Here is a 24,706-nt window from a genome sequence, read left to right as displayed (position 1 = left end):
CACCTTTGACACTTAGGGCTAATCAAATGGTCTAGGCCAAATTTTGACACCAAGTATCACCTAGTACTTGTCTCTTATATAATTTGTTTCAGCTTTTGCCTTTGGCACCCCCTCTGATATTTCACGGTCCTAGGTCACGCATTGTGAAATAACTAACTTGCACCTTACATGTGCAAGTCACATGTGCACATTTGGTTAACTCTTTAATCAAATGCTAAGCAAAGCATTAAAATTTCGCGTCCTCCTGACATAATACTTGCTGTAGTTTGAGTTAAATCAAGTTATCACCACCCTTGCCAAGAAGGAAGGTTGGAGCCTGGTTCTAGTCGCTATGCTTAATAATGAGGGTTGTCTTTGGGCTTCCTTGTTGGAAGTTGCTCTTTAGACCTTATTTGACGAGCCATCTTAATGTTTTAAGTGATGAGTGTATGCTTTATTGCTATTTCAATATGTGTGATAAGCATTTCATGGTATTCGAAAGTAAATACTATGATTGAAGAGGAAAAAAATCTATTTCTTGTATTGTATCTACTACATGCTATCTAGCATATTCATTAAGAGAGAGTACTTTTCTTTTGTGTACTTTAAGGCGACTTAGCCTCACCACACTGGCATCCATGCTAAAGTGGCCAAGGATAGAGATTTTGGGATGATAACCTCACTTTGAGGGCATTTTGCTCATTCTATCACATTCATCATTCTATTTTTAGTGTAATTGCATATTGTACTAGTGGCAATGTATTATCCATTGACATACTGTACTCATTTCAGGTCTCATTCATCATCTTGGCCTTCTGCAGATGCTGATACAATGCTCTCTGTCTGTTTGCGTGTGTGCATGTGCATGTGCATGTGCATGTGTGTGTGCGTGTGCGTATGTACATATGCAACTACCACTTTCATAAGAAGATGTGTTAGTGGGCCTGATATATATGCTGCTTGGAATGCTCTTTTCTATAGGGAGATAGACCGAATTTTGATGTTACTGAGATTTGTTAGGCTTTTGGGTCAGTTTCGATTGGCCTAATTCAGGCCGCTTAAAGGAAAATTTCAGCATGTTCAGATTGAGTTATGCCCTTTTTTTTCATTCTTTAAGCTGAATTTTCACCCTTCATAAATGAAACATGCTTTTCAAGCTCACTTGCTTTTTAATTTCCACTTCTTTGCTTTGGATATTCAGTGACCCCTTTGAGAGTTTTCTGTGATGCAGATTCACCAGAGGACAAGCTTTTCCACACAAAGGAGGCATCACCAAGATCCTTGCTTGAGTCTACGACAGTATTGATGGAAAAACTTGCGGCAGAAGCGTATGAAGTTGCAAGGGTATGTGACCTATATGATGCTAGGGCGTGCTTGAAATCTTGGTCATTACATCAAAGAAAGTAAATAATCAAAAGTTTATTGTGCTTTGTATGTTGCTCTATATCTACTTTGTACATTAAATTGAGAGGCTTTGTGCAACAACCATTCCTGTCATGATTTGTTTACAAGGAGCTATATACTTTGTGCATTAAATTGAGAGGCCTTGTGCAACAATCATTCCTTTCGTGATTTGTTTATGAGGAACTACATTGATATTTCAAGCATCAATCTACATGTGAAACAGTAAGGCATCAAACATTTATTGCTTGTTGAAATATTCCTCAATCAAAGTTAGGGATGTTGAAATGTTTTCCCACGTATGTTAGGGTTAGTATTACAGATTCAGAATCATTGCTATGGCCACTCCACAAGCCAAAAATTGAGGGTGTCTATGGATGTCATTGTAAGACTATTTGTCTTGACCATTTAACCTCATGTAATCTTGTAATGGCATGTGCTGTAAGGCTGTATATGCCTAGATTTTCTAGCTTATGGATGCCTCATTTAAGTTCCTTCCATATAGCTTTGTTTACCTTGCAGCTGACAGTGTCTCATTAACAAGTAACTTGAGGGTTGATCTTATCCTATGGTTGACATACTAACTTGGCTTCCTAGAGTTTGGTTAATTATCATGTGTGAATGCCAAATATTAAGATTAGATTTACTCTTTATAATAACTGATGTCCTCTTAGCCTAGGTACAAGAACACTTTAGGCTACCCTCTAAAGTGAGCCTCTGAGGCTCTAAAGATGTACTCTTTAAGTCCTCTAAATTGAGGTTCACTTATGGAAATGCAATGCATGCACACCTTATTGATATAGTAGTTCATAAAAATCTAAGAGCCCTTATATAACATTTCCAGGTTCTTCCTCTGGGAGGTTTTGATGAGGGCCTCAATATAAGGAAGAACCATTTCAATGGCCACAACACTAAGTAAATAATTTTGATGTGGATTGGTTGATGATGTACTAAGTACGATAATGGATGGAATTGGGGCTGTGTTAGCAGATTTGATCAAACTTGACAATGTATGGGTAAAATAAGTAGTATTCAATAACTTCTTCCTTGTTGTTGTCTTGAGCAACTACCTGAAACCTCATCCAAAGATACATGTTGTGGGATAGTAAATAGGACCACAGGGGTCACAACACTTGGATCTACGTAGCCAATTTCAGATGGCTGAAATGCAAAAGCTCTGCCATGCCTAGATCTCATCTCTTCAAAGCATTTTCTCTCTGCAGGTAAGAGAAACTCATTACAACCAATCTTCAGCTCTTTAAGTGAATCCGTAGTAAACTTGTGATTGATTTTTTTTGGATCCCTTAAACTTGTCTGAAGAGACACAAAATCATATAGTTCTTCACTGTTTGGTAGCAATGATATTGCAACCAGCTTTATGTTATTGTCCACAATTTATACTTGGTTTCAACTTTTGCTTTAGCCTTTTTATCCAAGCATAATCCTTCCTACTTAACAAAATCTTCTGTCACTTGATAACCACACCTGTATTGCACCATTTTCGGCCATATTTCAGATTTCAGCATAGCTGAAATTTCAGCTAGTGTATCCATATAAATCAGTCCAATGTACATGCTAGAGATGCTCTCATCAGCTAGCAATAATCCATGTTTTTCATGTCTTCTTCAGCCCTACAAACATAGTTTTTGTCAACCTTGTTCATAGCCTCGACTTTTGGAAAGCACACAGAACTCCCTGCTGTAAATACATGAAATCTCGTATAAAAAGCATTTGTGCCAGCTAAATAAGAGGTGAGAGCTTTTTCCACGTAGTGCCACTGTAGTTCCGCCTTATAGTGGCACTCGTTGAAAACTAGGATCTCTAAATTCTTTCACATTTGGTGGTAGTGGATAATCCGTTAGGGTGTCTTTATTCCTGACATGGTTCACATAGATAGTCAAGAACTAGACAACTCTTTTTCCATCTCTACTTTAGACTCATGCATTAGCTGATCTATCATCCAACACTTTTGTTTCCATGCAGATAGGAGTGATATACAATTATTTCATAATAATCCGATAAGTAGCGGTGTCTTGTACAAAAAAATACTAATTATCTTATATATCTCCAATGGTAACCTTGACATTTGGACAAGTTGCATATTAATCTCCTGGAGCATTGTTTGTTGCCTGCATCCTCCATCCATGATCAACATCTACCCGCCATTTGCATTCTCATCTAGGCTTGTTACCAAAACATTGATCTTTGAACCAAGATCAATAAGTGCAATACATGGTGTTTCGAGCTCCCCAATCTTCACAAATGTTTCTGTCATTGCATGAGCCCAATAATTATGTGTGTAGTGGCTTTTCAGCCTCTTCATCATTATAAAGCATTTGTTTCACTCCCCTTTGTGTATTGCTGCAATTTATTACTTTTTTAGGCATCACATTAGCTTCAACATCATTAGTAATCGCATTTTCAGCACCAATAAGATCCATAGCAGCACCAGTATTACCCTCATGATCTACTTGTATGCCCTATAAACCAAGCTCTTCTTCACTCCGCACCCATGGCATTTGTCGATTCCCCAAGAAATTATGGTTTTCTTTTAATGAGATTAATGATTTCTTCATGGAATTCTCCTTTTGCAATTTCTAGTATTTCTCCCAAATTAAACTCAACCTTGCTGTTCAAGATGCACTGTCCTAGTACTTTTCCCAAAGCAAACTCAACCTTGCTGTTCAAGATGTACTCTTCAAGTACCTTTTTTAAATCAGTTGCAGTCTCAATGTCCACCTGCAGTTTATACCCTAGTTGTTTTCCTTTTTTCTTTACATATTGTCTTTTCTCTTGTGACGCATGTTCCATAACATGCTTTGAAGTAGGCCTAGTAGAAGCTCTAGACTATTTTAGAAGTACTTACATTTTCATCATTCCTCTTCCTTTTCTCTTCCACAATCACATCCGTATTCTGCGATGGCAAGATAAGCATAAACTGAGAAAGTTCAGAAAACTCAATGAAATTCGATGTCAATTGGTGCATCTCAACCTATCATCCCACGAATGCTTTTTCCTCCACTAGTCAATTTGGCTCTAGGGATCTTCCCCTTTTTAGCCATATGCATAGCATGATACCATATTTCAAACTTGCGCAACAACTCTATAGATGCAATATCTTTATTAGGCTTGGTAATCCATTTCATGAAAGTTTGGTGAGTAACGAAACCTGTGTTCTCAATAACAAATTCTTCCCTTAATACTTTCTTAGACTCATCCTAACCTTCATTTTTTATGTACAACTCAGTGATGTGCAACTATAGTTCATGCATTGTGAGCTGTACAAAATACTGATTCCAATTAATCTTATCTATCTCCAAGAAACCCATATGTTTTGCATACATCTTTAGATAGGTCAAACATTTCGACCATCAAACAATTTCAATTGGCTTTCAACAGCTTGCAAAGCTTTAGTGACAACAAATTCATGCTTTGTAGATGTTTGCAGCCATTGTTGTTGTTGCTGTTGTTGCAAATACATATTAAAGGTCTGCAATAATTGTCACACTTCATTAGAAGAACCTGTAGAAGATCTCGTAGAATCACCCATTGTGTACTCTTCAGATGGCCTTTCATGTCAGGTTCACCAAATGTTGGGGGGGGGGGGGGGGGGGTTTGAAACCACTTCTTCAATTTATACACTTCATTTAGGGTTTCACATTGACAGCCCCAAAAAGGCCCGTCACTTCATTCATTCCACACCCACTTCAGTCATTCTTCACCCCTCTTTCGTCATTCCTACACTCTTCCCTCTTCACACCATTGCTGCCCATACCCCTATTGGAGGACATCCCAGTTTGTGGCACCCTTTCTTTTCTCCTTGAGATGCCTTGTTTCTTTCACCTTTTCAAGTTGCGTTTGGAGGCTCCACCTTGTTGGTGTCATCATCTGACGGTTGGCAATATTCTCTCTCCCACTTGGCGGTATCAGACTGTTTACGTTTGGGTCTTCTCCACCAGGCGTCATCGTCCATTAGCTTGGCGTCCGTAGGACACTCCCTATCTAGGGCCTAACTTTGGAACTAGCTTCACTTCACGCTGCGCATTGGCACTGCGGAGGTCGCGGAGGTGGTTTTCATGGGTCAAGGGATCTTTATGGTATGACTCACCTCGGCAGACGCAACCCGTGAGCTAGTGGATGGCTCACCCTATGCTTCCACGAAGGGGGTCATATACATGGTTCATTTGTATAGTGGCTTCACAGTGGAGGCTTTCATACTTCATAACAAGTTTCTTATGTTGAGATGACAAGCTCAACACATGCGGACATTAATGATAGACCGCCTGGTTAGATGGGTCCACACGTCTACACTTAGCACGTCGGTGGTCATTATGACTCTCACGTAGCCACTGACTCATTACTTATTATATTCAGGTTGTTATACCTATTTACAGCTGGCATAGTTATAGTGCCAGTCGACTAGTGTAGTCGGTTATGCATTGTTTGACTTAGTAGGCCACTTTCCTTTATGTTGTATCTTATCTATACTTTGTGTACATTGTAAAGTGTGTGGAAGAAGAAGAAGAAATCAGCAAGAAAACGTTTTGGCCTCCATCTTCCTTTTTGTCTCTTGTGTGAGCTTCTCCTTGTGCATTCTGTGTGTGCTCAGTGCAGCATCTTGAGCAAGTCCTCCCACCACGTGATTCGTGATATGGTATTAGAGCTGCACTACTGATTGAGGCTGGTTTTGAAGGCTAAAGCGAAGGAGAGGAGCCAAGGATTCGAGCAAGCAAGCAACAGGTAAGAAGCTCTTCCATTCTCTACTTCTTCTCTTGGACAGTGCTTGTGGAGGCACCGAAAGCAGGGCAGAGCAAAAATCTCAGATTGCAGTGAGATTTGGTATGCGCGAAGAGCGCTGTTGTACTGCAGATAAGTCCTAAAGGGTATCCGCTGCTATTCTGGCCATCCGAGGTCATTTCAGGCTCCGTTTTAGACTCGCAAGGTTGCGGACAGCAGTTTGAGGTATCTTGCAATTTCAGTTGTGTCTGCCGTATACAGGTGCACAGGTTATAGATTTTAGATCTGTAAGTTCAATGGTGTTTACCAGTGAATAAACACAAGGTTTATCTACAAACTGGTTGTAGATTGCATGTATTGTTGAGCAGACAGTGAAAAAGGCTGTCTGGTGTATTGCTGTGCACTATAGGTCAAGGGTTGCAGAAGATTTGCTTGCTATTTAGTATTAGTTTTGTGATAATGGCAGAGAACAGTGGAAACCCCATCATTGAGAAGCTTGAAAAAAACAACTATTCTTCATGGAAGTTCCGTGTCACGAACTTCCTTATTGGAAAATGCCTCTACGAGTTTGTTTCAGGTAAAGAAAAGGAGCCGGAGATGAGTGATCCTTCAACTGTAGAAGAGACAAAGGCACGGAAGGAATGGAATGCAAAAGACAAAAAGGTCATGTATTGGCTGTCTATAGTAATTGACAATAATATGCTGGGATATATTAGAAATGCAGAGAATTCCTATGCAGGTTGGACCATACTTGAAAGTATGTTTTCCGTAAATACAAAGGCACGAAAGATTTAACTCAAGCAAGAGTTGAATACATTGAAGAAAGAGAAGATGTCTATCAATGAGTATGCACTGAAGGTAAGGAGCATTGCAGATGCCTTGGCAGCGATTGATGCAATGCCCGATGATGATGATTTGGTGTCGTCTACCTTGGGTGAACTTAACAATAAAAAGGCTTGGAAATCTTTTGTAACTTCCGTATATGTTAGAAAGCCATTTCTAGATTTCGATGAGTTGGTCTCCCTTATGATCACTGAAGAGATCAATATGCAGAGTGAGACATCTGAAAAAAGTGGTGAACAGGTCCATGCTTTCTACTCCAGTTCAGGAAGGGGACGTGGCAGGTCCTCTTTAAGAGGCCGTGGTATAGGACGTGGTAGTGACAATCAGCAAAACAGATTGAATTAGCAATTTGGCGATGTGCAGGTTTCAGAAGGTCGTGATAACTTTAGAGGCAGGGGGAGCTTTAGAGGAAGAGGTGGATGGGAGAACAGAGGTTCTAACAACTCTAGTATTGTGTGTCACTTTTGTTGCAAAACAGGTCATATTGCAGCCCAATGTTATGCTAAGAAAGATGTTATTCGCAGTGATAAGTTGCAGCAAGGAAACTATGCATCGTCTTCACAACAAAATGAAGACAAAAATGAACGTCTGTTTGTTATGCAACATATGTTGAATGCTGTTACAGGAAAGGGAACACATGATGATGTTTGGTATGTTGATTCAGGTGTATCCAATCATATGACCAGCCATGCAGAATGGTTTGGAGAGAAGCAGGATTTGCAAAATACAGGTTATATGCAGACGGGTGATGATTCATGCCACCCAATTTCACACATTAGAAAAGTTCCCTTGTCCTTACATGATGGTTAGACAAAGAGTCTTTTAGATGTATTACATGTGCCATCTATTATAAAGAGCTTGGTGTCAGTCGGTCAGATGGTAGAGCAAGGGTTGCAAGTCAGATTTAATGCAAAGGGTTGCTTTGTAGAAGACTTCAATGATAAGTGCAGGTTGGTTGCAAAGGGAAATAGAGTTGGACGTATGTTTACTCTGGATGCTGGAATTCCTACTATGAATGCTACTATGTATGCTAAAGGAAAAGGTGTTGCAGATATTGAAATTTGGCACAAATGCATTGGACATGCAAATGTAAAAAGGCTGAAATTAATGCAGTCCAAAGTGTTGGTTACAGGTTTGCCTATATTTAGAATTGCAGAATTTCATAAGGTATGCGAAGCATGTCAGTTTGGTAAGCAGGCAAGACAACCCTTTTCACATGATAGAGATGTAAGCAGAAATATCCTTGATGTTGTGCATACAGATATTTGGGGGCCTATACAAAATGTATCTCTTGGAGGCAGTTTATACTTTGTCACATTCATTGATGATTGTTCTAGAAAGCTGTGGGTATATTTTATGAAGAAAAAGAGTGAAGCGTTTAAGCACTTTAGAACTTTCAAGGCTGCAGTTGAAAGAGAAACAGGCTTGAAAGTAAAGTGCTTGAGGTCAAATGGAGGGGGAGAGTACCTCTCGAATGAGTTCAGTGATTTTCTGAGGTCTCATGGGATAAAGAGACAGTTCACATGTAGGTATACCCCACAGCAAAATGGGGTTGCAGAAAGGAAAACATGCATATTACAGAAGTTGCACGTGCCTTGATGGCTGAAAAGAATATGCCTAAGCATTTTTGGTCTGAGGCTGTTCATACTATTGTTTATATTATGAACAGAACTCCCACAGCTGCAGTTCATGGTATGACCCCCGAAGAATGTTTTACAGATAAGAAGCCTGATGTCTCACACTTGAAAGTGTTTGGCTGTATTGCATATGTTCATGTGCCAGATGAGTTGCGGAAGAAACTGGATCCAAAGGTTGAAAAATGTGTCTTTGTTGGATACTCTTTAGAGCAAAAAGGGTATCGTTGTTATAATCCTGTCACATGTTAGTTCAGAGTGAGCAGGGATGTCATCTTTGATGAAATGAGCAGTTGGTATGCATCTAGTGGTGATGCATTGGATGATGATGATGATCATGACACTCATGTGCAGGCTGAAAAGTAAGAATCACGGACTCTTAGTGGACCAGAGACATCATCTGGCAGTCCTTAGTCTGGGAGACTAAGGAGTATCTCTACATCTTCAGGTGCATCTAGTAGCACTACAGGTAAAGACAAAGGAAATAATTAAGTGTCAGATGACATTGATGCAGTTCTTGATGGAGACTCCAGTGGCTCAGAGAGCTTGGATGATGAGCTTGGTATTCCTTCAGTGAGGACTCCAGGTGTGCAGAGAGCACGCGTCAATGCAAAGACTCCATTGAGTGATCGAGTGATATGCAGGTCTAGCAGGGTGAGATACCCTGTTAACAGATTTGGTTTTGAAGGTTATGTAGCTCACCATTATGCTTATATGGTGAAAGTGATCGAGGATGTTGAGCCCACATATTTTGAGGAGGCTGTTGGTCATGCTCATTGGGATGCAGCAATGGATGAGAAGATGGCTGCGTTAGAGGCCAATAAGACTTAGGATCTAGTATCATTGCCGAAGGGCAAGAAAGCTATTGGATGTAAGTGAGTTTATAAGATTAAGCACAATGCAGATGGTTCTATTAGTAGGTACAAAGCTAGGCTGGTTGCAAAAGGCTATGCCCAGACATATGACATAGATTATGAAGAAACCTTCAGTCCAGTTGCTAGGATGACAACTGTCAGATGTGTGATTGCTTTGGTAGCAGCCAAAGGTAGGAGGTTGCAGCAAATGGATGTGAAGAATGTCTTCTTGTATAGTGATTTGCAGGAAGAAGTGTATATGGATCAGCCAGCAGGTTATGAAGATTTAGAGCATCCCACGTATGTGTGCAGGTTGAAGAAGACGCTCTATGGGCTCAAGCAAGCACCTAGAGCATGGTCTGACAAGATTAGAGAGTATCTTGTCAATATTGGCTTTTATGTTTTTGATGCTGATCACTCACTTTATGTGAGAAAGGGAGATGCAGGTTTGGTCATCATAGTCATCTATGTGGATGACTTGATTATTACAGGTGATAGTGATAGTGGGATTGCTGAAGTCAAGGACTTTTTGAAAAAGAAGTTTGAGATGAAGAATTTAGGTGAGCTAAGGTACTTCCTTGGCATTGAGGTGATTAGATGTGATGATGGTATATGGCTGTTCCAAAGACAATATGGCTTGGATATGTTGTCCAAGTATGGTATGACAGCATGCAAACCACTTTCAGTCCCGTTGGAGTAGAATGTAAAGTTGAGTGCTGATGTTGGGGATGAGATAGAAGACCGTACTATGTTCAGGAGGATAGTGGGGAGTTTGATCTACATGACCATTACAAGGCCAGACTTGAGCTACGCTGTTGGTCTTGTGAGTCAGTTTATGCAAGTACCTAGAAAGCCACATTTGGATGCTGTCAGATGCATATTGAGATATGTGAAGTCCACATTACATCATGGACTTTTCTATGAGGCAGGTACAGATGTACAGGTGTTTGGATACACAGATGCAGGTTGGGCTGGTAGTATGTCTGATAGAAGATCTACCAGCGGATACATGTTCTCTCTTGGTAGTGTAGCAGTTGGAGCAGCAAAAAGCAATCTACAGTTGCTTTGCCGAGTACAAAGGCTGAGGATAGAGGTGTTGCTGTTGCAGCATGTGAGCTAGTATGGCTGCAAAAGTTATTGGTTGATTTAGATGTGCAAGTGGAAGGTCCAGTTGTCATTTATTGTGATAACATGAGCAGTATACAGTTGGCTAGGAACCCTGTGTTCCATGCCAAGATAAAACATATTGAGGTATACTACCACTTTGTGAGAGAGAAGGTACTAGCAGGTGAGATTGACTTGGTGTATGTCAGCACACAGGATCAGATAGCTGACATCTTCACGAAGGCATTGGGTATAGAGAAGCTTCAAAAGTTTCGAAGCTTACTTGGAGTTTGCAGAGATACAGTTGAGCTCGAGGGGGAGTGTTGAGATGACAAGCTCAACACATGCGGACATTAATGATGGACCACTTGGTTAGAATCTCCACACGTCTACCCTTAGCACTCGGTGGTCATTATGACTCTCACATGGCCACTGACTCATTACTTATTATATTCATGTTGTTATACCTATTTACAGCTGGCATAGTTATAGCGCCAGTCGACTAGTGTAGTCGGTTATGCATTGTTTGACTTAGTAGGCCACTTTCCTTTATGTTGTATCTTATCTATACTTTGTGTACATTGTAAAGTGTGTGGAAAAAGAAGAAGAAATCAGCAAGAAAATGTTTTGGCCTCCATTTCTCTTTTTGTCTCTTGAGTGAGCTTCTCCTTGTGTATTCTGTATGTGTTCGGCGCAGCATCTTAAGCAAGTCCTCCCACCACGCGATTCGTGACATCTTAGATATCCGGTCATCCTACTCTTCCTCGGACTGGCGGTAGAGTACCGCCAATTAGTGGAGGACTTTGAACAACTCTTTGGCATTGTCCTTGCCACCTCCTTTGTGGACGTAGTGACAGCTGCAGGAGTCCCAAAGTTACGGGTGGCAATGAAAGATACAAAGAATATACCACAGTCTCTAGAGATTGAGGCGGACGGATACTCTTTCAGACAGTAGGTTATTGTGATTGGGCAGCTAGGATAGTGCCTGTGTTACCATGACTTTGGGTATCAGGCAGCAGATTGCCCGCGCTTTAGAGCCAAGGCCGCTTCATTGATAGGCCCACAGGTGGACGCTGATGGTTTTACACGGGTCTAGAGATGGTAGAGGATGATGGCAGGGGGGTCCGTAGTCAGCCCCTCAGACACAGCCACGATAGTAGGGAGCAAGAGGGCGAGCGTTGCCCCCTTGGCAGAGCGCCCCGCACACACCTCCCCCCCTCCTCGTCCCACCCGGTAGGACCATAGGCCTCCACATCCATCTGCCATGAAGGTGTCACAGGCCACCTCACCCGAGGGCCCACAGTCCCCACATCCACAAACCTCCCCTCTTCCCCTGAATCTAGCCCACAGCCCTCCCCCTCTAGAGCCACCGGTCCCCCCCTCCCCCCCACCTGCCTTGTGCCTCCGACCACCCCACCATCCCTCGACCCTCCCCCTCCCCACCATCTCCCTCGCCGATCAATCCCCCTAATCCCCACCCAGTACAGGTGACCCCCCCCCCCCCCCCTTCCCATAGGAGGTGAGAAGCCCCATACGCCGACATCCTTCACTCACTAGCAACCTAGCCCCCTCCCTCTCCCCGCACAGCCACTAGCTTATTTGTCCATGCCACCCGTCACACTTTCCCGAGACAGGCGCAACTGCCACCATAAGAGTTCTTTCGTAGTAGTCCATGGTCCTACCTAAGAGTTGTGGAGCGCGGAGAGTTCCCACTATCTTTGGAGGTGGGGATCTTTGTGGTACGCAAGTCAAGGAGCGGCAAGGTCCATCTACTAGCACCACTGGATGGACCAAACTATGCTTTCTTCCTTTAGACCTCTCATACAGGAGACTGGACGATGACACAGATAGAGGAGGTGAAGAGTTAGGTGGCAGACCACATCTCCCAGTGGATGGGAGAAGGTGGATGCACTCTTCTCCCATTAGCGGCCAAGTTGCATGATGGACATTAACTGGTGGGCTAGTACCGAGGTCCCACATTTGAGCATTATCTTTTGAGTCCCTCCACAGTGGAGAGCTTTGATGGATGTGATCGAGTGGCCCTTGGCACAGCCGCCCCGTTTCTACCAGTGTATAGAGTCATGCCTCTTAGACTAGCTAATAGATGCCCTGGTGGTACCACTAGAAGCATCTATCACCCCGCTACCATGGGGGAATGAAGCTCCCTGTCTAGGCCTGCAACAAAGTGTATCTGCATGTCCCATAGCTCTTCTTCTTCGTTAGTAGCTTCCACACCGAATAGATGCCTGTTCGGTCAGTCACAGGTTTCCCTATGAGTTTACATCTTGCATCCTGGAATGTGAAAGCCTTCACTACAGTGGGGCACATGGTTCCAGGAAGTTGATTGGTTGTTGGCAGGAGTTGCAGCTTGCCCTCACCGGACAGATTAACATCTTACTTCTGCAGGAGCACAAGCTCACTCCGGCCCAGGCCCAGTGGGTATGGAAGGTACTCAGAGGCAATTCACACACTTATTGGGAGCACACCATTGGTGCCCATGGCAGGAGTAGAGGCGTATGTACCTCTATTGGCCCAAGCCTCACCGCTTGTGTATGTGACCACGGGACGATTGTGGCAGGGAGGGTTCTATGGATCAGATTGGATATTGGGGACTCGTGCCTTGGAGTCCTCAATGTCTATGCCCCTACTGAGGTTAGGGCATGCAGCAGGTTCTAGGTGGAGATTGCAATAGGGCTCCCAGAGGTGTACTCATGGATTGTTGGAGGAGGCTTCAATAACCTGGAGGCCGTAGAGGACCAGCAAGGCAGAGGTAGAAACTATCAAGGTATGGCTGGGGAGGAGCAGGAGGCATGGAAGGTCTTCCTACTAGCAGTAGGAGCACGGGATGCTTGGAGAGACCTAGCTTTCCACAGGAGCGAGAGGTCGCTGGACTTTTCTTGGGGATACAGGCGGCTAGGCGGAGTTTTGTTGGGGAGCAGTTGGATAGGTTTTATGTGGGAGAGTGGTGATGCTCTCGCGGAGGCCAAGTAGGGCAGTTGACTGGCACCACTTTGTCTGATCACTGCTCGTTGATCACTGCTCAGTTCTCCTGACACTTGATGCCCCAGCCTTTGCCCTAGACACACGATCCTGTTGGATTCCTGACTCGATCTACAAGAGGGAGGAGGTGAAAAGATAGATTGAGCAGCTCTGGACTAGGGATTGGGACAAGAGGGATCGGATTGCAGAGGAGGTTGCAGAGGTCCTAGCCGAATCGAGTAGTATTTGCTAGGAGGCAGCCCTACATGCCATGTAGCAGAGATGGAAGGAGGAGAGAGCACTTCGGCGGGACCTAGCAGCCACGCAGAGACTACTACAGGAGGCACTAGGGGATCCCATTCTCCACGCACAGGAGGTGCGCGCACAAGCTGCCCTTGCTGGCCTAGAGGACAAGCGCTTAGAGTTTTCCTTCCGCACCTCAACAGCCTTTTTGGTGCGGAAGGGAGACACGATGTGTAGGGAGTTTTTCTAAGTGCATTAGCCTCGCATCTCAAGAGAGTAGATACACAGCCTCCGGGATCAGTATGGGAGGATTTGCTCTAGCCCAGATGAGGTGATGGAGATTGCCATTGAGTACTATAGACACCTCTTCTAGGAGGAGACAACCTCAGCCAGAGGACAGCGATATAGACAGCAAGTCTAGGACTGCATCCCGTCCCTCATCACAGAGGAGATGGGATGCTCTCTCCTAGACCCCTTCAGAGAGAAGGAACTAGAGGAGGCTTTTCATGTACAGGATGGGCAGAAATGCCCGAGAGAGGATGTCTCTAAGGCCTTCTTTACTACCTACTAGGAGGTGGTGAAGGACCCCCTATTGCTGGCCTTTCAGGAGATTTTCAGCTTAGGACGGATGCTAGGGAGTCTATTGGCAGGTCTTATCAGTCTCCTTTCCAAAGGGGGAGACCGATTGGACACCCTGTTATCAGTGGCCTATAAGGCACTAGCCAAGATGATTGGTAGACGACTCCGCCTTGTGCTTCCAGACATTATTTATGACACACAAACAGGTTTTGTCCAAGATAGGAGCATCCTAGACAATGTCTTCACCTTCTTTGAGGTGACAGAGTGGGCCCAACACAGTGGTCAGGGATTGACTGTGCTACTCTTGGATTTAGAGAAGGCCTATGATAGGGTTGACTGGGACTTCTTAGAGGGCACCATGGTGAGGTTGAGCTTCTCTCAGGCATGGATCCTTGGGGTCTGTGCACTCTACAGATCAGCTACTAGCAGGGTTCTCATAGGTGGTAGGTGGGGGGAGGAGTTTTGGTTGGAGAGATTGGTCCGATAGGGCTGTTCGCTGGCCTCGTATCTGTTTCTACTCTTTGCAGAGGCGATATCTCACTTCCTCAAGTCACGTGTGAGCGGGTTACGTGTCCTACAACTTCCGGTGAGAGAGGAGACGGAGCTATTAGACTCAGAGTATGTAGATGACACAACACTCACATAGAAGATGATGAGCTGATGTTGGAGAGAGTGAGACTAGCTCTCGAGGTGTTTTGCATTGCAACAGGAGCGAAAATCAATTGGCGAAAGTCGGTTGGTTTTCTTACGGACCTGGACTCTAGGCTCTAGCACGGAGTAGGGCATCCACTTGGGATTTAGATGGGTGTGCCTCTAGGCAGTAGATTGTTCGTTACCTAGGGTTCCAGGTGGGACTCGACATCACTCGTGCCCAGCAGTTTCTTCCAGTCCTGGACTCTATTCGGTAGAAGCTGACCTATTGGAGCACTGTCCGCCTTTCCCTAGCGGGCCGAGCCTTAGTGGTCAACCAGGTCCTCCTAGGGACGGCTTGGTACATTGCCTCGTGTTGGTGCTTTTCCTCGTCATGTGTAGCTCAGCTTCGCCGTCTAGTGCGGAATTTTCTCTGGGTGAGATCAGACGGTTCCAGGGACTCTCGGGCCAAGGTGGCGTGGGCGACCATCTTCCGGCATCGGTCAAAGGGAGGGCTTGGGATCATAGACCCAGAGTATCAAAGCTTGGCCCTTTTGGGCAAGCTAGTAGTCCGTAGTCTCACATCCGGAGGGCAGACCTGGAAGGTTCTATTGCAGGAGGGTCTCCAGGAGTGCAGATCGAGGCTTGGTGGTGATTGAAGGCCATCCTTGATATGGATCTTTACGATGGCCCAGATCATGCCACCTAGATTTTCCTTCCTCCGCAGCCTACTTCGTGTGTGGTAGGGCCTCCGTAAGGCCCTAATTTAGAGCCCCCTAGCTTGCCAGGAGAAGATAGGCCGCCAGCTGGTGATCTGGAACCCCTAGATTAGAGATCGGGATGGGGTACAGATTGGCTAGCGCCCCCACATCCAGTGAGCTGTTTGGGAGGCCGGCCCTGCTCGTACCATCAAGACATGGCGGGAGGTGTACAGGAGGTATTGTAACAGGCATTAGATTCTTAGAGAGGAGAAGGGAGATAGATGCAGAGATACCTCAGGAGTGGCTTGACCCCTTGATATGAGAGCCGGTAGAGCCTAGTGAAGTATGGGCCGCTAGATTTTCACCAATAGGTATCCCCCTACAGGTGGCAGGTAGAGTGGGCAATGCCCCACATGGGACTTTTTTCACTGTGTAGGAGGGGGGGCGTCTAGTCCTTGACAGAGAGTAGTAGGATGAGGGGATAGTTGTCCTTCCGTGGAGGAGGATTCGGGTCGTTGGCCTTCAGGGAAAGACATGGCGTCTGGACCCTTATGTGTTCTGGGAGGAGTTTCGGGAGTGGCGCCTTTGGATATGGGAGCGCAGGCTACTCGATGAGCTGGAGTGGGACCCTAGAGAGTGGCTATGGCCGGCCACTACGGTTGGCAAGAAGCCATCGAGGTTCTTGGAGTACACAGCCAGGATTGACAGACACATACTGATGCAAGAGGACATGGACTTGGCGCCTTCACGTAGCAGATGTTGGGCGGAGCACAGCATCACGGATGCTTTCCAGTGGACTTTTTGGCATTGCCTATGGGACAGCCGGAGGCCGAGGAGGGTATCGTATTTCTTATGGCTGTTGGCACATGGAGGCTTGGCGGTGGGGAGTTAGCTAGCCCAGATGCAAAAGGATGGAGGGTGTAAATGCTGCACGCAGCAATTTCTAGAAACTCCAAAGCATTGCCTTTGGTCGTGTGAGGCGGCATAGCTTGTGTGGAGGGGAGCATGCTGCATTCTTCACCGTCTTGCACCCAGCCTTGGATGTATCTCATGGGGAGCTTTCTGCTGGGAGGGAGTCAGCCAGGGCTGCCACCTTTTGTATGAAGCCGGGATGCAGGACACGATCTTCATCATTGAGGCTGGGTCGTGTGCAGTGGTTGGCTTGGAGGCTCTACCCATCCATCGGGTACTAGAGTCCACAATAGACCGCTCTGAGGTATGGGAGATCGTAGGGAGTCTTACTGGATGGCACATCTGGAAGGCGCATTGTTAGGAGGTTTTTGGCGGGGAGAGACTTTCAGTACAAGTGACTTTGGCAGAGCTCTGGACCTTCATCATCCACTCCCTCTACGGCCGATGGGACCAAGTGCAGGGCGAGTCTCGAGCTTGTCAGGAGCTCCGTTTTCACTTCATGCACACCTAGGGCAGCTAGGACCTGCTCTTCTTGATGCAGGTAGGCTACCCTAGATGGCGATACACCTATCCCCCATGGCTTGTTGCCCCCATCCCCCCTAGATTACCTTGAGAGGCTTGTACACATGATGTATTTATGGCCTTGCACCAGCTCCAGCTTGTGTGTCGAGCATGAGCATTCAGTTGTAATCTTTTTTTTTTTTTTTTGGAGTAATATAAGCAGCCACATTTTACTTGCAAAAAAAAGGTTATAAAGTTTATCCCGTCTATTGTTCCTTCCTCCTGTAGATTACCTTTCAGGTGGAAATCTTGGATCTCTAGGATCCTCTACATCTTCTTTATATCTATCTTCACTCCTCTTTCTTCATCCCTTTTTGGGCCTAAGAGGTGGCGCTGAGAAACCACTTCTTTAGTTTACACACTTCATTTGGGGTTTCCCATTAACAGCTCCAAAAAGAGTTGATGTCGTTGTTTTGGTCATTTCATTAGTGGGCACCCACTAAATGGTGCACCATCCTAGATAGCTTATGTCTATAAATAGGCCGTCACTTCATTCATTCCACAACCACTTTAGTCATTCTTCACCTCTCTTTCATTACTTCGATTCACCCCTCTCCTGCTCATACCCCTATTTGAGGACATCTCAATTCGTGGCCACTCTTTCTCTTCACCTTCAGACGCCTTGTTCCCTTCACCTTTCAGGTTGCACTGGGAGGCTCTCCACCCTATTGGCATCATCATTTGACAACTGGCGACATGCTCTCTTCCACTTGGTAGCATTAAACTGCTTGTGTTTGGGTCTTCTCCACGTGGCGTCATCTTTCATCAGCTTGGCGTTAGTATCCTCTATCTCCAAACAGTGTCACCATTAGCTTTTGGTTTTTTGGAGGCCTTTCTCCTACTTGGTGTCACCTCCTTCAGCTTGGCATCAGCTTCCTTGCCCTTGATGACAATACACTACATTTAGCGTTAGTGATCTGTCATGACGACATGTATTTTTGAAACCTCACTTAACATGTGGATTAATTTTTAATCACATGATTAAGGAAATGTTGCACATGTGAGGTGCAATTGGGGTTAGAGTAAATTTACGAGCCCGAGACCTGAGAAAATCACAGGATTTCAAAGGCAAAGCTTCTATAAGTTATGTTGCACAGGTACTTGGTGGTATTGGTGTCAATTGATGGCCTAGGTCATTCATTTGGCCATAAGTGTTAGTTGATGATACTAGAGATGTGGCATTTAATGGTATATAACACCGATCTAATGGTCAAAGATGACACAGAGAGACTCGGGAGTGGACGATGCCTAGCCAATTTAATTATTGGCCAATCAGATTATTTTTTTGGGCATCGAAATAATTATTAGATTAATTTTTAGTAATTAAAGACTGAAAATTAATATTTAATGATGGATAATGTTGGAAAAACAATTTGGAAAGGTTGCTACTTGAAAAAGTTGCCCATAGAGGCTGGTAAAAGTTTGAAGAAGAGTAAAAACGAGATCATTCTTGTTATAACAAATGTGGGAGAGCTATGAGTAGCCATGGCCAGCCTATTTTCAGGGATTGTAGCTAGCCACGAGTGAGTTTTGAGGAGATGATTGCAAATTCGGACCCTCCACAACTGGGCGATTGTATCCAGCCATTTCATAGCCTTGCTCTGAAGATCTTAGCATTTGGACCCTTGGAGGCTGAGAAATTGCAAATTTATCTGCTGTAAACCCTAATTTACAGAAGAAATTAGTGTTTAGCAGCAGCCTCGAGAAGCGTGCCAAAAATTGGAAGCTCCAAGACTTGGATTTTTTAGGGCTGAAGGTGAATTTCAGCTAAATTCAGGTGGAGGACTAGCCAGCCATTGAATTTGGGTCATTTCCATCATCTGTGAAGTGGGTGAAGGCCATTTAAGTGCCCGAATCAAGGGGCAAATCAGATTGAAGACTTGCTGGTCACTTTTGACAACAAGGGGGTTTGGATTGCGAAGGGGATTAGGAGAATCCCATTGTAAACAACTTTTTTTTCAATAAAGCTAAAGAAATACTGAAAGGGGCGCCAATTTTGGGGCCAATTGGGTGTGCATTGTCCAAGATCAGTAGGTAAATTTGTATTTTCAGATTTGCATTTATTGTTTGTTGTTGTAATTAAGTTTTAATCGGGGATTTACCACCCATCCACAGAAGGAAGACTGGTTTCAGATCTCATTTGGATTTGTAGCTCATCTTCATCATACATTTGTGTTTGCAGCGTTTGCAATCTTGGCCTATCTCCCCGGCATTTGAGGATTGCGCTTTGCTATAGGATCTTCCGCACGTTCCTTTGATGAAGTGAGATGATTATTGCAGGCCTTTAATATGTATTTGCAGTAGCAGTAGTAGCAGTAGCGGCTGCAAACATCTACAAATCATGAATTTGTCATCTCTAAAGCTTTATAGGTTGTTGAAAGCTAGTTGAAATTGTTGATGGTTGGAATGCTTTGGCCTATCTAAAGATATATGTAGAAAGGATGGCTTTCTTTGGATAGCTGAAAGTAACTGGAGTCAACATTTGTGCAGCTCATAGTTCATGAATTGAAAACATGTATCATTGAATTGTATATGAAAGATGTAGACTGGGGTGAGTTCAGGAAAGCATTAAGAGAAGAATTTTTCATTGAAGACATAGGCTTGGTTACTCGCATGACTTTCATGGAGTGGGTTACTAAGCCTAATAAAGGTTTTGCAACCACAGAGTTATTGTGTGAGTTTGAGCATAGGTATAATCAGTTGAACATTGCTAAGCAACAAGCTCTAGAGACTAAAAAGATAAGAGTTGTTTTTGTAGGTTGCAGATTATGCCTTGCAAGTGAGCTTGGAAGAGCTCTTTGAAGATGAAACAATAGAACTAGGTTTGAAAATAGATTGCCAGGATATAAAAGATGCTGTTTGTGTGCTTGTTAAAAGGCAATGAAGAAGGGCTAGATTGCATGTTGGGATTAGGCCTACAACCTCTAGTAAGGTGATAGAGCTTGTAGTGAAACAGCATGTGGCTACAGTTGCACCTTCTGTTAAAGATGATGTTATGGACGAGTTGGTTAAAGGGATGCACGTTCTGCAACTTAAGGTTGCAAAGCTTGATGAAAAGGGGCAGGTTGCAGCCCCTAAGGCTTCAACTGGAGAGGGATTTGTTTGTTGCTGCATTTGGTGTGATAGTCCTCTGTGTAAAAATTGGAGCTAGATAGACATCATTCATTTAACAAGTGCCCATGTTGTTTGAACATAGCTATTAGACGATTCCTCACACCCTTTGAGCATGGTTAGACCTTAGGACATGTTGATCTGTGATGTTCTATCTGGGAATATTAAATTGTCACAGGGGAAGCAAGCTAGGGGAAGTGAGGTTGAGAGAGGGTCCAAATAGGAGGTGTAGTGGCTAGCAAGAAGAACAAGCTAGGATATGGAAGTGGGTGATTGGGGAGTGTAGGATACACTAGGTTTTGGGGGTAGTAAAGGAAGAGGAGTTGTGAGAGGGAAGCGTGGGAGGTGCAATGAGGGGGGATGGCAAATGTAGAGGAGAGATTTGGTCAATTGGAGGGGGATACTATGGGCAAGGAAATTAGGAGAGCACCTTGGTGATGAGGCTAGGAGGATATGAGAAAGGAAAGGAGGGGATAAAACACACAAGTGAAGGGGAAAGGGGAGCAAGAACCAATAGGTAGATAGTTAACCTTTGATGACTAGTTGACACAATCTACCGCTTAGGTCGTGTGGGCATAGCTATAGGAAATTACTCAGGCACCTAAGTTAGACCTTGGGACATCTTGATACCAATTTTTTGGGTCCTTTAAGCAAAGTAGTTGCTAGAAGATTACAAGACGATTTCCACACCATTAGGCTTGTGTGAGCAAGGCTAGTCACTAGATGATGATATCTGATGAGGTACCTTTTGCATTGCATACTTGGAAAATAGATAGTTTTCTACTTCCTCTCATGTTGGCCAAGCATTGTTAAAGCTTGTAGACTTGAGGCCACTTTATAAAAGCATCACCACATAGCTTAGTATAGTTGATTTGTCTTGCTAATTTGTTAGGATTCCATGAGATATTGTGTGTCACAAGGACGTGAAATTTTGAGATGCTCTAATCTTGCTGATAAAATTTGATTAAGTTATTAATCTAATGTGCAAGGTTGTTTAGCACAGGTGACGTGTATGGCAATTATTTCATGGTAACAGGCCAAGGACATCGAGGGTGCAATGGGTGCCAAAGGTAAAAGTTGTGATAAGTTATGCCAATTGGGCTTTGGGGGTTAGTTGGTGTCAGTTTTGACCCTAGGATAGTTGTTTGACCAATAACTGTTAGTGGTGACACTAGAGATTAGCATTAATTAATTAATTGATTAATGCCATTCTAAGGGTCAACAGAGGTTGGGGATCACTCCAGGTTGCAAATGGCCAAGTCAATTTAATTATGGATGGGCACATTTAATTTTGGGTAGAGTCAGAAGGGTTGAAATTAATTTTCAAGATTATTTAATTCTGAAAATTAATTAAACGATTGGATAATGTTGCAAAATGGGTTTAGAAGGCTACCACTTGGCAAAAATGCCCATGTAAACTGACGAAACGTTTTTGGGGGTTGAGTCTCAGCCATTCAGTTAGTTTTATAGCTTAGGAGAGAGAGAGAGGGAGCTGTTGGTCCATTTTTTGATTAGAGAACAGCAATTTGCTGCAGAGGACAGCCATCTGGGGGCCTCAACAAGCAAGGGATAGCAGGGAGACACCTTCTAGGTGTTGGCAACAGCATCACTGATTAGGTGATAGCATTTTGGAGGTGCTTAGCAGTAGGTGATCGCATTAAATGCAGGCTGGAGCAGGCAGCAACTTGCGAGCAGATGTTAGGGTTTTCTCGCAAAGAAAATCAGATTTCTCTCTCATCTTTGCTTTCTCTCACCTTTTCTAGTCAACTCTCAAAAGATTTCAGCATTTCTCAGCCATTCTCAGTAGATCTCAACCAGATTTGGTGGATAGCAGGAGGATTTCTGTATTGCTTTAATTAAGTGCTCGATTAGGTTTTACCACCCTATTCGAGAAGGAAGGCTAGTTTCATTGTATACATATTGCATCATTTTTGGTGCTTCATACTCTCCTTACAGAAAAGCAGTGTAATAGCAGTCTATTGTTAAAGATGATGTAGCTTTGGGTACAAGAAGCAAACCACAAGAGTCTAAGAAGCTTTACAAAGTTCTAGCTTTGATATTTTAACATTCTTATATTGTCTATATTGAGATTTGAGTTGAATTCCCATAGGATAATTGCATAAATTTTTGAGCTTGGAAATGGCTTAAAAGAGAGTGTTTTTTCTGCTTATTGAGGTGATGACAGTGTGCAAGATAGGCACTGTAGCAAGAGGGCTTCCTTTGGATAGATGAATTAGTACCCAGTGTTGCTGCTTGCATTTTAGGAACTCAAAAAGTAATGCATTTAGGGAAAGCTAATGATTGAAACTTGGAGAGGGCCACTGTTCTTAAGGATTTGCAAAAGAAGTAACATTCTTTAGTAATTTTCAACTGGTTCGGATGTAGGGTCTATGTTTTGTTGAACTGAGATTTTATCGGATTGTACTCATGGCCATATAGCATGACTGGGAATATACTTTGTATTTTATATTTTGCCTTGGGATACTTTGTCCCAAGGGGATTTATTAACAGAAAATTTGTCTTCTCTAAAACAAAAAACCATGATTGGGATTGTGCTCTTGCTTTTTTGCCTAGGCTGTTAGAGAGACTGGGTGTACATTGGTAGCGATTCTATAGTGGATGAGTGTTGAGTTTGAGCAGTAGTGGATTTCGATGGCCAAGAATCTAGTAGAGGAGTTGAACTGGTTTAGGAAGAGAACCAGAGCACTTGATTAGAAATGATGATCTGTTTGCAAGCATTTTTTTCTCTGGGCCCATCCAGAGGCTTTTTGGCTTTGCTGGAATGTGTAAATTTCCACTGGGAATGCGTTTCTGCATCAATCCATGTCTGTCAACTGTGAAGCCTTGTAACTGCTTCATAGGCTGACCACTGCCTTATCTGTAGAATTTGAAATAATAGTCACAGATGGAGACATGTTTTTGTGGATATGTTCACTCTTTATTTGTTTTGAACCACAAGGTGTTGGAAGTGAGCAGCTGTATATTCATGTAACACAGGTCAGCACAGAAGTTCAAATATACAGTGGAGAAGTGGGGAAGATTATTGTCGAAGAAGCAAAGAAGATAAATCCAATTGCTGTGGTCTTGGGAACACATGGCCATGGTATTCTCAAAAGGTGCAAACACCCTTTCTCTCTTATTTTTCTCTAAAAAGTCTCAAAGATGGGAGTTGAGGAATGGGAGGCAGATTGAAGCTCAGTGAAAGATGATAACACTAATTCTACCCTTAGTAGGATGGAAATCACAAACTTTTTTGATATTTTAGATTGCATCAGACATAAGCTTTCAAGAAAAGTTACGAGTTTTTCAGCATATATAAATTTTCTAGACTGTGGAGACACATCCAGAAGGGCTTTGAAGGCATAAAACACATTTTCTTTGTAGGAACGGGGTTAAGCACAATGCATAATTGCCTTGCAGAAGGGGCAAGTCAAGATGATCTTTCATGTGTCAACGTGTATAAATAAGCTATCCTGATGAATTTTTATATTGAAATAGCTAATATTTAGGAATGCTTCATTGATGTGCAATATAAGCCAGATTTCTGCTAGTTGGTGCTCTAGAAATTCTAGATAGAATGTTAATCCTTTTATATTTAACGCATCTCTTGAACTAGTCATTTACTCTTTTCTTTCATCTAAAGTGTTTTGCTAGGCAGTGTAAGTGAGTACTGTTCGCACCATTGCCCCTGTCCAGTTGTGCTTGTTCCTCCGAAAGGTGAAAATAATGCTCTTATTTCTACAGGTTTAAAGAATGATTCAAATTTAAATTATTAGTAGTGTACTACATTATACTGATTTCTATAAAATGCGACAGAGCTTGGGGATCAGGCAGTATGACTCAGCATCAAGGGTACTTCACACCTGGGACAAGACAATGATGCGGTCTTGCATGTGTATAATTGATCTCCTGGTAATTGAGTAATAGAAGCATTTAATTGTGAACTCATTCTTTACCTTGGCACAGATATGCTTGTACAGAAGGGATGTGCCTTAAATCCACTACATTTTTTTTTTCAACTTGTAAATACTACATCATATTCTGTTGTGACCTAAATGTATAGGCAAAAATGTGAACTGCATGTTACAAGGTAAGTCTTCTTTTTAGTCTTTAAACTTCTATGTGCAAGTGCATGTTATGAGCTTAGGGCTTTATAGTATCAGTTGGACTTTCATGGCTGCTTTCAGCCTGCGAATACTATCAATTTTCAGTTTTTAGGTCTTTAAACTTCTATGTGCAAGTGCATGTTATGAGCTAAGGGCTTTGTAGCCTCAGTCAGACTGTCATGGCTGCTTTCAGCCTGGCAAAACAATCAGTTTTCAGTTTTCCTGTGTGCAAATCTGGTGGAGGCAGTATAGAAGTCTTGGGAGATGGAAAAGCGTGGATTTTTTTTAGATGCAGCAAGCAGTTTTTCAGCCATTTTATGTGGTATATGGGG

General features: G+C 43.4%; 1 protein-coding gene across 2 annotated transcripts in view; it reads left to right on the top strand.

The window, feature by feature from the left end:
- Window positions 1-24,338, top strand: part of RD2 (Adenine nucleotide alpha hydrolases-like superfamily protein) — a 32,949-nt gene extending 8,611 nt beyond the window's left edge. Inside the window, exons 2-5 of one of the 2 annotated variants that reach the window (XR_015692157.1) lie at window positions 1,211-1,323; window positions 23,266-23,384; window positions 23,923-23,985; window positions 24,085-24,338. Coding sequence is in view for 1 of the 2 variants with exons in the window: in XM_087686572.1 (XP_087542698.1) it covers window positions 1,211-1,323; window positions 23,266-23,384; window positions 23,912-23,985; window positions 24,085-24,107 (329 nt within the window). In the remaining variant the exon portion in view is untranslated. Of the gene's footprint in view, window positions 1-1,210; window positions 1,324-23,265; window positions 23,385-23,911; window positions 23,986-24,084 lie in introns of both variants that reach the window. The other variant, XM_087686572.1, reaches the window with a different exon arrangement.
- The last annotated feature ends 368 nt before the right edge of the window (window positions 24,339-24,706 follow it).

This window comes from Lygodium microphyllum, chromosome 10, assembly GCF_053477565.2.
Source record: "Lygodium microphyllum isolate KBCC chromosome 10, Lygodium_microphyllum_v1.1.10, whole genome shotgun sequence".
NCBI lineage: Eukaryota > Viridiplantae > Streptophyta > Polypodiopsida > Schizaeales > Lygodiaceae > Lygodium > Lygodium microphyllum.
This window is presented reverse-complemented; position numbering and strand designations above follow the sequence as displayed.